The sequence below is a fragment of the Haplochromis burtoni genome, unplaced genomic scaffold, assembly GCF_018398535.1.
Source record: "Haplochromis burtoni strain Fernald_Lab_line unplaced genomic scaffold, NCSU_Asbu1 Contig_360, whole genome shotgun sequence".
In the NCBI taxonomy this organism is placed as follows: domain Eukaryota; kingdom Metazoa; phylum Chordata; class Actinopteri; order Cichliformes; family Cichlidae; genus Haplochromis; species Haplochromis burtoni.
In genome coordinates this window covers 34,597-47,859 of record NW_024582721.1, presented here as the reverse complement: position 1 = coordinate 47,859, position 13,263 = coordinate 34,597, and the positions used below count along the sequence as shown (strand labels likewise).

At 39.0% G+C, this 13,263-nt stretch overlaps 1 protein-coding gene across 1 annotated transcript; it reads left to right on the top strand.

The window, feature by feature from the left end:
- Window positions 1-189: 189 nt before the first annotated feature.
- panx3 (pannexin 3) lies at window positions 190-6,138 on the top strand. Its single transcript, XM_005943349.3, has 6 exons — window positions 190-326; window positions 572-764; window positions 3,293-3,435; window positions 3,738-3,952; window positions 4,385-5,136; window positions 5,580-6,138. The coding sequence occupies exons 2-6, from the start codon at window positions 581-583 to the stop codon at window positions 5,636-5,638; spliced, it is 1,353 nt and encodes a 450-aa protein (XP_005943411.1). The 5' UTR covers window positions 190-326; window positions 572-580; the 3' UTR covers window positions 5,639-6,138.
- Window positions 6,139-13,263: the final 7,125 nt, after the last annotated feature.

The window sequence follows — 13,263 nt, the reverse complement described above, 5'->3', positions numbered from 1 at the left end:
CACACACACACACACACACACACACACACACACACACACACACACACACACACACACACACACACACACCGGCTGTAAGACCTGCTGTTGAGAACTGGAGGTCTGCTTTAGTCAGTGCCATTTGGGAGAATACATGCTTCCAGATGTCCTCTCTGTAATTACAGTTAGACTCAGTAAATGAGAGGTTGGATCTTGGGCTGGTCCAGGCTGAGACCCTCCCTGACTATTTAAGCTGCTTTCCAGCACTGTGCAGATTTTTATGGAAATTCTAGTCTCTGCAACCACATTTTCAAATAACATCAGCAGAGAAAGCAGAAAGACTTGAGGTAAGGTGGTAACAGCTTTCATCAGATGTCTTTGGATAATATACTTTGGTTAATGTTAATTCCATTTCTGATTTGTTACTCTAGAGGATTTCTTTTATTACTAAAGATTTATCAGAATTATTGCTGTATTTTGTCACATGTAGTGAAGAACAGCAGTGAACATAAGATTAAGGAAAGCAGTCATATATGAGGTAAAAAACAAACAACCAAACAAAAAAAAAAAGTCATCTTTTTTTCTTGCTTAGGTGTTCAAAATGTCAATCGCCCAGGCAGCGGCCAAGGCCATGCTATCTGATGCCCTGCTGCGGGATGACTCTGGGATACACCGTATCAGCCACCTGGAACTGGAGCTTCCTCTTGACAAGGTCATCAAGTTTGTGTCTGTGGGCCTTCCGCTGATGCTGGTGTGCATGGCATTTGCCCGTGAAATCTCCCTGGGTGAGCAACTGGTTTTTTTAATACTATGTCAGGACATTTGTTTTGTATTCCATTTGCTTTTGCCCTTAATTATACCCTCGTGAATATTATAGGTCTTTTTTTCTCCATGCTCTTATTGGATTTTGTGGTCCTTGTTTTAGCAATGTTAATAGTCCTCCTTGTACACTAATCTTGTACTTTTTGTTCCTAAATGTCTTTTTAATCATTTGCATTTAGCTGAATTCATGATAAGGATGAGTCTCATACTTAGCGAAATAGACCTAATATTTCTAATATTACTAATATTTCTGCTGCTCTTCAAACTACCCCCCCCCCCTTAATATGGTTCTTAACTTTTTTAATCTCTACAGATTTGCAGGTTCGATAAAACAGAGTTTTATTCCACATTCCCTCTTACAATAAATATACAAGGAAATTTAATATAAAGAACTGTAAAACAAAGATATTAATTACTCAGTCATGGAAGAGGAAAGATTTAAACATCTGTCATAAAAGGGGGATTGTAACGGCTGACTCCATTAAGACCCCCTCAAAGCCTCAACAGGACATGTTATGCAACATTGACAAGACATCATGAAATTACTGAAAACAAGAAATAACAAAGGGTTTAAAACTCCATTCAGCACTTTATTGTTTTTGCTGCCATTTCTTCTGCTGTCAGAGGGGAAAATAAAAAAATATATAATTTAAGTGGAACAAGCACACAGATACTATATCCCCGGCCATTCATAACAAAAAGAGCACAGCTGACAATCATAAATATACTTGGCAGGTCCACAAGTGTATTGCTGCAGAGACTGACTGCCTTGACCTTGAACTAAACGTCTTCTCTACAGAGCCGGTGTGCAATCAGCCTGATGCGCCTGATACTAATTGAAACAGGGGATGATTGAGAGGAGTGTTCACTAACGGTGGCAAGCTGTAATTACCAGCCAAAGTTTTTCTCTAGCAGCTCCCCTCTATTTAAGTCAAATGAGAGGATGTGTTGATTAACCAGAGGAGGGGCTGGGGAGTGTGTGTGTAGGACATGACATGGTCCTGAGATTCACAGCTCATCTGCTGCATCTTGGCTGCTTATCTGCTGGCTTGTCAGTTTCACAACAGTGCCTGAGTGTACTGTTGTCTGGAGCCTGGTTTACTTGCACCTGTGCTCTTAGCCAAGAAGCCTTGTTTAAAGCACAAATGTGGAGGCGATCTCCCAATATTAAGTGAGGATTGAAAGGAGGTGATAGAAGCAGGGACAGAACTTTTTTCAACTCCCTCATTTTGTCAAATGGCTTGCACAGGTAGGGAACTGAAGGGGAAAATATTGTTACAAGACTTCATGAGAAGGCATGCTCTGTTGTTTTTGTTTATATATTTTTTTATTTAGGAATTATTTAGCAATATGTAAGAAGCTGCATGAAACCATAACTGGCATGGTTAGTACATAATAATAATAATTATAATAATGCTTTCACAGCATGTCTTTTATCCAGTCTTCCTTCTCTCTCCCCAACCGGTCGTGGCAGATGGCTGCTTCACCCTGAGCTTGGTTCTGCTGGAGGTTTATTCCTGTTAAAAGGGAGTTTGTCTTTCCCACTGTCGCCAAAGTGCTTGCTCATACCTGGTTGAATGATTGTTGGGTTTTCTCTGTATGCATTATTGTAGGGTCTGCCTTACAATATAAAGTATCTTGAGGTGACTGTTGTTGTGATTTGGCGCTGTATAAATAACACTGTATTGAACTGAATTGAAAAACTCCTGGGTTCTAATCCACCATGTGGCTGTGTGGAGCATGTTCTCCCCATGTCTGCTTGGGTTCTTAATTTTAGCACTTAACTAGGACTGAATAATTACAAAAATATGCACACCCATGAGATAAGTGGGCCATGCACTATATCGTGAGGTGGAGTGGTGAGAGAAATTATATCCTGGCAGTAGAGTAGTGGCAGCATATTTGTAGTTATATTGAGCTGGCCAAATGTGGAGGGTGCAAGGATAAAACAGACTCTTTCTTTTGCAAAGCTGCAAGTAGGTGGGGCACACTTTGATGTCTTCTAACTCTAGCTCTCTGTTTAAGGGTGGAGCACCCTTGAGAAATGACAGATGGGTGTGGGTGGACAATATGTGGTAATATAAAGGTGAACTAAATATAAGGTGGGTGAGCATAAATTTGGAACACAGTCACCCAGAGTTTTTCTTTTTCTTTTAAATGCCATGTTGCCACTTGGAAACATATGATTTCTACAGAGATCTATTCCAGTGAAAGGGAAAGGGCATGCAGCACCTCAGATGTACAGCATGTGTCTAGCATTGGACTTTTAGGATGGAAAACTCTGTGTGTGTGTGTGTGTGTGTGTGTGTGTGTGTGTGTGAGAGAGAGAGAGAGAGAGAGAGACAGAGAGAGAGAGAGAGACAGAGAGAGATTGCTACTGTGCAGTGGCGGCTTACAGGCATATTGACAAAACAGAATCAACTGATGTTGCATGAAGTAATTTTCCACATTTTCACATCAGGTTATAGATCAATATTTGTATATTCTGCAGGGCCTCAGATCAGCTGTTTTCCTCCCAGTAACTTCACTGTGAAGCAGGCCAGCTATATAGACACATACTGCTGGGACTCTCTCATGCATCATGAGTTTGACAGTGATGGGAACTTCGAGGAGCGCTCCCTCTGGGTACACAAAGTGAGTTCAAAGATTCTGATCAAGCACTCTTGAATGTTATTCCTGCCTAGAGTGGATGATAAACTGCTGAAACCCCTGCAAATTTCAGTCAAAAATGTCAGTGTACCACATTTCTGAGTTAAGGATTGATTTAGTTTAGTTTTTTCTAAAAACCCTTTACAAATCATTCATGCTTCTTCATTTGTAATACTGACTTATTAATAAAAGATCAGTAGTGAGACTGGCTGTTTTTTTGTTTCATCTATACGATTGGGTGTTTCTTCTCCATATATTCCTAATTTCTGTTGTCATTGTCTGTCCAGATGTTCCCTTACTCTCTTCTGGCCATGGCCGTGCTGATGTACCTCCCAGCTCTACTCTGGCGCCAGCTTGTCATGCCCACACTGGGATCAGACCTGCTCTTCATAATTGATGAACTAGACAAGTCCTACAACCGCTCAGTCCGAATGGCCCAAAACATTCTGGATATGCGCCAGAACACTAAGAACCCGCTGACGTTTCAGGCTGAGTTGCAGCGGTAAGGGACTTATGATTGTTAGTTTGTAAACACAAGTGTTCATACGCTTTGAGTAGCTTCAGTGTATGAATATTGATTCACTCACATGTCTAGTTGCATAAATCTCCAAGGACTCATGTGATAAAACTAGGTCATTGCAGCAGCAGTAAAAAGTATCTATCATTCAGAGGATACAAAAGTGATGCTATTCTGTCTCTTGATAAACTAGGAAAGCTAAGAGCAGTCGCTTCCTCTCCCACAGCAACTACCCTTGTTATACCCTTAAGCAAAGCGCTTAGCTACCAACAGTCTCAGTACTGTTGGTATTGTGGTCAGGAACTTCTAGGAGCCAAAAGTAGAACATTGTGGTTGTGTTGGGTGGCTCCCAGCTGTGTGTATTTGTAGCAGTACGACTATGGTTATAATGCTGAGTTTGTTCTTGTGTCATTGCAGGGCCAAAAAGAAGCGGTACTTTGAGTACCCCCTTCTGGAGAGACACATGCAGTGCAAACAAAACTCGTATTTTCTTGTTAGCATGCTTTTCTTGCGGGGCTTCCTCCTCCTGATCTTCATGACTGCTGCCTGCCTGTACCTGGCCTACTTCCATCTGTCTGCCTTCCTGCAGGATGAGTTTAGCTGCTTTGTACGAACAGGGATGCTGCGAGATCAGAACTGGATCCCTGAATTGGTTCAGTGTAAAATGATTGGCCAGTTAGTCTTTCAGGTGATAAGTGTTGCTAATGGTGCCATCTATATCCTATTGGCACCTATCGTCCTCTTCAGCCTCCTTCGACTCTTTGTTTGGGATACCACCTTCATTTCTATCTATGAGGTCCTCCCAGCGCTGGACCTCATCAACAGACGACGGCTAGGTTGCCCACTGAACGACCTCAATGTCCTCTTGCTCTTCTTACGTGCCAATATAGCTCACTTGAAGTCCTATGGGCAGGTGAGGGCTTTGTGTTCTCTGGCACCCCCACAGGTGGGAAACACCACAGCACAACAAGGTTTACATGCAATGTTGACCCAAGAGGAAATAGAGGAGCGTGAAGAGGCAGCAAAGGAGCTTGCTGAGGAAGTTGGGGAGGCCAGGGAGGAAGGGAAACTCAACTTAGTGGACATCATGACTATTCTGGGAGCAGCACAGGGAAGAGTGGTGAACTGCAATGAGAAGAGGCCTCTGGTGGAGGAGAACATGAGTCTCGGTACCGTAACACTTATCTACACACTCAAACGCCTTCTGCTAGTGGCTATTTTTGTCTACGTCATTTGGGATGTACAGAAAATCATTAAGTGACCTACAGACACAGGTTCTAAAAAGGGAATAACAAATGTTTTACATATATAGTAGGGTGGCTTTTACAGTGCTCATTGCATAGAAATGAAGGTCATGTCCAACAGGACTTTAAGGAAGCAGTTTGATAAGCAGTGGCAACTAAAGAATCCAAGTCACAATATTTTTTCTGTGTGGTTTTAAACTGCACTGGTTTTTGTCTTCCTGTATGTAACCACAGCAGAGCACCTACGTTTCTAAAAGAGTCTTTTCAAAACACTGGCTTATGCTTACATCAATAGATACGTTGATAGATAGGTAGTTATAGAGTTGTGGTACTTCCTAGTCCTAACTGCCCTCTCCGTCTCTTTACAGAGCCAAACCACCAGGGGTACCATGAGTTGAAGGAGACTGCACCATTTAGTCATTACTAGGCCTCCTATGGACTTAATCAATATGATAACATGGGGGAATAAGAAAGGGAAGGGGTGGGCTGAAAACAAAACAAAACAAAAACATTTTTTGAGTTATAATGCAAAAGGTTCTGGCTGTAAATGTCAATGGAGCAGGATTTGTCAGTTTTCTACAATATCTGCCACTGAATTTCTTTGTGTCTCTCAGTATAGGCGACTAAATTACTAAAGGACAGTGTGCAAGAGAACACTCTTTGACAACATGACATTTGTCAGAAATCAGAATTCCATAAATATACAGTCCATACTGTACACTCCTGATTTCCATCAAGACACAAAAGAACATATTCAGTGGCAGCTATGGGTGCTATTCATTTTCCGCAACTTCCATTGCATAATTTTATACAAGGTGAGGGCATTGAATATTTTATTTGTTGTATTCCTGTCTTTTATCCTTTGTTTTCTGTGAATTACAGACACTTGTATTCTATATATTTCCAAATAAATAAATACTGTTTTTATTTAGTTGTGTGTTTTTTTAATCAGAATGAAACCACACGAAGTCGCAGTTTTGTATTTTACATTTATCGAAGAGCTTCTACTCTACTACATCAAAGTCATACTGAGCTCTTTATTAAAGGCTGACTGAGAGCCACTCATTTTAAAAGTGATTTTATTTGTATTTCACACAATTCTGTTCTTTCTTAATGCACAAATAACAGAGATTTGTAAGTAACAGTAAACACACACAAATTAATTACATTGAGGTCAAAGCCAATTCATATGAAATGGAAATCGTAACGTATAAAATTACCAAAATGTAATTAGATTCTAGACTTTACATTATTTATTATTGCACCAGTTCTTACAGGCATCACACAATACTCGTATACTTGTGTTATGTTCTTAGGTAAATTGAACATTCCAAGAAACATGGCCCCCCCTCTCCAACACCACCCAAGAAAGAGCCAAAACTGTAGCAATCTCTCTCTTTTGAAATGCTATTTAGTCAATTATTTATCTCTAAAGGTCCCTAAGCTTCCCTACCAAACCAAAGTCAAACAAAAAACAATTTGCTTTTCTAATGTTTTTCTACTTTGAAAAACAGGAGAAAACTGAGTTCAACAGAAAAAGCTTCTCACTCTTACAAGACTGCTGCAGTAGACAATAAATATATACATTGAAAGGGTTACAAATGACCTATTTCACAAAGCTATTTACAGTTATTTACAATGGAATACTCATATTTTGTATTTTAAATACGTCGGTACATGTATTCCTTTACTCCCCAACACTGATCAAGACACACCCATGTCCCACCTGAGATAGAGGAGAGAGAGGAATCACACACACATATATGACCCAGATGTTCCTGGGTCATAACAACTTCTTTAGAATGAGATGGTGGAGTAATTGTACAGAAAAACTTTCAGTGTTTCAACAAAGCAAGTAGTTTACCCAGAGTTGTTTTTGAGTATCATTATCTGTGTGCTTCTGAGCAACCAAAAGACCCACAAGAAGAGTTGTGTCACCTTGACCGACTGTTCTATAAGACAAACCCAGAATTGCTGCTGAGGTGAATTTTCCACAGATTAAAGAATGCAATTATTTTGATATAGTCAAAGACAAAAGCAGGGAGGTTGTTGGGCGGATAATGGAGACCATGGGTTCAAAGGAATGCAATGCAGATCTGAGACTTATAATGAACAAGCTCCCATTTTGGAAGTCCAATTATAAACAGTGTGTTTCAGGATTTGGGACGACTGCAGAATGTAATGTTTTTCTTTCTGTTCTTTGAAGCAGAAAGTCATGGACCACAGAGCACTTTCAGTCAAGACACTTTTCAGCTTTCATATATTCTGGCTGGATAGGCTTTCTGACTTTAAATAAAATATGCCACTTGTACTGGATACCAGGTTTCTGTATGCTAATTCCACAGGTCTCGTTTAACCATTGCACTTCATAGCACTTATCTTCCTCTAAGAGATTTAGAAACACTTATTCATGCCTTCATCACCTCTAGACTGGAGTACTGCAATTCTCTCTATTTGGGTCTTCAACACTCATCTCTCCATCGCTTGCAGTTAGTCCAAAATGCCGCTGCACATCTTTTAACAGGTGTTAGAATGTATGAACGGCATCACTCCAGTTTTAGCAAATTTACACTGGCTCCCTGTAAAATATCGTATTGATTTTAAGATTCTTTTACTTACTTCTAAAGTTTTAAATAATATGGCGCCTGTTATTTAAACGAACTCCTCAACACGTATGACACCAAAAGAGCACTGAGATCTTCTAGCCAGATGCTCTTAGCACAACCAAGGTCTCGATTGAAGCATAGAGGAGATCGGGCCTTCGCAGTAGCAGCACCCAGACTCTGGAATAATCTGCCAGAGGAGAGTCTATTCAGTCTTTTAAATCGCGTGTTAAAACTCACTTTTTAACTTTGGCTTTTAATTCGAGTTCAGTATGAGTACTATCAGGCCTGTTTTATGTCCCATCCATCCAACCATTCGCTTCCGCTTCTCCTTTTCAGGGTCGCGGGGGGCGCTGGAGCCTATCCCAGCTGTCATAGGGCGAGAGGCGGGGTAGTCTGTCGCAGGGCCCTGTTTTATGTTTTTATTGTTAATTCACTGTCTTGTTATTTATCTCTATTAGTTTCTAATTTATCTATATTTCCATTGTTTTCTCTTGTTTTTAACCAATTGTGAGTACTTTGGTCAACTCTGTTGTTTTTAAATGTGTTATACAAATAAATTTTGAATTGAATAGCATTTTTGCTGCTATAGATTTCTGTATGTTTTATTATGCTTAAAACAGTTTTTAATATTTTCATCCTGTGTTGAGCAAACTGCAATGAAATTTCATTTACTAAATGACAGCAAAAGTAATTCAGTATATTTCTGTCTGTGTAGAAAAGCAGCTCTCTGATTCAGGCCACTCGAGGGCACCATTGAGTCATACTAAAATGATGCTGAAATAATGCTGCTAAAATATTATATATATATTACAATAAAAATCTGAATATATAGAATGAAACCTGATAATATAGAAATAATGAACTTCATGTTTGGGGGTTAGGTTTTTCTGAATTCTCTGCCTCTACAAAATGGCATCAGCTGAACTATTTCAGTACTTTGTAGAGTTTGACAACTGTTCAAACTGCATATGGCACAAATAATTTGGAGTCTTTACCTTGAACATCATATTTTTATTTAGCAACATTTCTAATGCTAATGAATAATGTTCAACAAAATATTTCTGGGAGAAGATTATGCACAATTCTTGAGGGATTTTATCAATCACTGATGGAGATGTCAACTGAGGTAACACTTCAAGCAGAAGCTGAAGCACATGATATGGGGTCATTACACCATTTTACATCTCAAAGAGGAAGGCCAAGGAAGGAAGGAAGGAGGCCAGGGATAGGTCAGTACCACGGTCCAGGATGACACAACAGAGATCCATGACCAGGGCTGGACTGGGACAAAAAATCGTCCCGGGCATTTTGACTAGAGACCAGCCCATCAGGTATTATAGGAAAAGCCATAAAGCCTTTGAATGAAAACAAACGCTGTTGTGACAGTGACGTTCACTGTCTTGTTGGGATATATGTATGATTTCTATACATTTTACACCAGATGACCACTTTGGTTGTAAGATTCGGATAATTGTTTGATTTGATTTGATTTGATATACCTTTATTAGTCCCACAAGGGGAAATTTCATAAGGCTGCCGACCTATTGCACGCAATGGCGGCGCCATCTTACCCTCCGACCATACATACAAGACACAAAACATCACATGGGGAAGACAGGTCAGAGAGGTATAACAATAGAAAATGCACCACATGAAGAAAGATAAGGAGAAAAAAATAACTCCCCTCAGACTGAGCTCCAACAGGGAGATCAGTTTGAGAACAGAAAAAAAAAGCTTTATTAAAAGCTAGACATTTTAAACGAGAATAAGAAGGAAAAGCATTTCTTTGTGCTCCCTTTCCCTGGAAATGCCCTACCTGCACCCCTGGGATAACTTTGGTAGACCCGCCCCTGCACAGTTACCAGCTGTCAGTTATCTAGAAAAGAATCCTGGTGTTATTTGTCTCTCAGAAACAGTTCATAACTTGCCTTTGGCCAATCCACCACCTTTCATTGTTTTTACTGTTACAAACCCCCCCCAAAAAAACCCATCAGCCCATAAAAACAAAAAATCACCATCGGTCCACCGGGCAAAAGTCCAGCTGTGTCCATGAATACATCAGGAAGATGGCCCAACCGACTGCGTGCTCATTGAATACCTCAGACAGTAGAAACCCAAAGAAGAGGAGGAAGACGAGGAATCATCATGGAAGGATCGGCCCCTGCAACCGGTAACCTAACCTGTAATATTTCAAACTGTTACTGTTTGATTACTTACTACTATACTGTACCCTCAATTTTACAATAAATTAGTACACACCATAGCCAATTAGAAGAAGTCTTCCAAACAGGAAAGGAGCCAAATAGTCAGTAGTTCTCATTGAACCCTCTCAGATTGAAGAGCCATTCATGTTCAGAAGGCGGTGTAAATCTTCACTTTGCATTTAACTCAGGTTTCCTTTCAAACCTGCTTCCCTTCTTCCAAGAGACTAATCTGTGTCTTTTTTCTTCATTGAGTTAGTAAAGTGTCACTTAATTTCTTTGTATAGTTGCTAACATACAGTCCTTCTTCCCCACAAAAAAAAAACAGTTGCTGCTGCACTGCTTTTAATACAATGTGACAGCACAATCTGCTAAATTAGATTTTCTGAACTGATTATACATTGAACTATGTAGTGTTGACTGAGCTATTAGAGATTCATTTCTCAAAATCTTTAACGGTTTGGTGACATAGCCACAATTTCTACATTTTATTCTACTGAAGGTCTTTAAGACTGCAATAATATGTAATGTAATAAGCTATGCAATGATCTAAAACAGCAATAGGCTGAATAAACTTGATAAGCTATATCCAGAACAAGATGAATAATGTTATTGTTTACTTGGCTCATAATATATATTCTGCAGTTTTTATTATTTCTTCTTACCAGTCTATGCCAACAAAGAGTAACTTTGAAGCCAAGTACAGCTGTCAGCAGGAGATTTAAAAAAATAATGTCTATGAAACTGGAACTTTTCAACAACTTAATTGCCCAGAGGTATACACTTTCTGTCTAAACGTACAAGGTTATTGGATGGTGAATCACAAGCAGAAGACTGATCTGAAGCAGGTTTCTCACAAATGATCATTACCTTTGGTCAACCCTGAAGGCTGTTAATATCGTTTCTGCCCATGTGAAGGACACTTTGGTTCTCAAAAACAATTTACTTTTCATTGAAAAAGATGCAGTGACAATATCAAGGACATAATTAATGCAAGGTTAAAAGTGGCATGCTGAATCTTCAATCCTTTTCACTTTTATTGTTCCATTGGATTAAAAAAAAGCTATTCTACTATGAACCAGAGAGAGTACTACTCGAAGCACAATGTGGTTTTTTTTCTGTCCTTGGTTTGTCCTCGCAGGATATATTGCAGAACTGGGCTGTCAGTATGACAAAATAGCTGTATGACATGCCAATATCTACTAATTTCGGCATGTTCACAGGAATGTACAGTATTTACATTACTACAGATACTGTGGCAATCCGTCTGTCAGTCTCCGACTTTCTTTTTATTCGGCAAGTAAAAAAACGACTATATTCATGAAAGACACACTACAGGACTATCTTACCAGCCTTAAAATACAAAATAAAAATTAAATAAAATACAGCAACAGAAATACTTTTTGTTTTCTAAAAAAAAGTTAAAATTCCATATTTATCAATTCATTTGCTGATATAAAGCCACAATAACAGCATTTCATGTTTTCTCCTTTTAAAAATACAACAGTTTAGTTGTTTGTAAATTCCTTACAAACCACAAACCTCTAAGCAGGCTACTATTGAATAAATTTATATTAACATACATGATTTTATGTATAAATGAGATGTCATTTACAGAACACCAAGCCTCCCTAACTCGAGTCATTTCTTTACTCCAGACTCTTGACACTGACAAGCTGCTTATCTCAAGTGTCAAAGTCAAGTACAGCTGTCAGCAGGTAAGGATGTAGGATGACACAAAAATGGGGTGTGGGGGAGGGCTTACATTGTATTTCAGTCACTACTGTCAGCCCCTGACACTGATAGTATCCTGAAAAATGGAGATATATGTCTTCTCTACTCCAGTGTTCAGAAGCAGAGCACAACATACTGCATCTTTTTGGCAGATATAGTCAGTCATTTACATATTTCAAAATAATAAGCAGCTTGCTTGAAAAAAATAATAAACTTCAATCTTTTAACTGCAAGTGTCATAACAAGACGCTGTCAGTGTATACATGTTGCAGACTACAAAGACAAATTTAATGAAAGACAAACCTTTGTTCAAGACAAAGGAGTACAGCAGAAAACAAAGTGCGTGAGAATATATACAGAAACACCATAAACACAGGGAAGCACAACAAGGAACACAAACTGATCAAGGGGTTAAATAGATACAAGAGGCAATCAAGGGATGGGAACCACCAAGGTCAGAGACACAACTTAAATAAATCTATGATAACGAGAATACATATTCAACAAAAGAACCTGAAAATCCAAGGGTTGAAAACCATCTGCATATTGCTACTGGTAATGCTCTGGGGGTTTCTTTTCTATGTTTAGTTTTATGGTTTAATGAATACTTTATCTTGTTCATTGTGCTTATTTTTAAGTCTTAAGTGAGACATGCAGATAAAGAACTGAAGGACTCAACAGCTTTTGGACTCTGATAACATATTCTTTGGCTTGGAAATCAACTCTACTCCTTTATTTGCATAAATGGAGTTATGAATGTCTCTAAATGGCAGTACTTACACCCAGATTACTACCAAAATCTAGTAATCAGTCCCATCTGTCCAGCAGATTTCATTGGATGTCTGTTCTTATGCTGTTGATATTTACTGCCAAAAGACAGACCAGTTATATATAACTTATGCAATAGCAGTGCAACTTATTTGATTCCATCCGTTTACACAAACAATATTGATTCTAATTATGTAACCATACACTTAAATCCTTACTGCTTTAACTTTAACTGCCAGTATGTCTAAATGTAATATAAAAAGTCTGGTGATGTGATCAAAATAGATGATAAAATGAATTTGAGAAGTGGCTGTTGAAAATTTTTTTTCTAGTGCATGCACAAGTGCCAAATTTCACAGAATCAGTATGGATTAATATTCGCAATTAATATAGTAAACAGTCCATGCACACAAAATAAAATGTTCCTAAGCCTCAAAAACATCCAGTAGAATAAACCACAGCAGTACTCAGATGACACCTGTTCAGCCTTCATGTGCCTATGATGTAGATGCTCACAATGAGTGTGGTACTTTTTTACCCAGCCCTTGACAAATCACAGAAGATGTTTGATGTGCTCTGTTTGAAGACAGATGATTTTCAAAGGCCTAAACTCATTTGCATGTATAGAGCACTTAGAAACAGTTTGACCTCTGAATTGTAGCTGCAAATTCAATTAGCTGTGGTGTCCAGTGGTATCAGTAGACAAGCGCAAAACCAAATTAATCAAGGAGCACAGAGTGCAC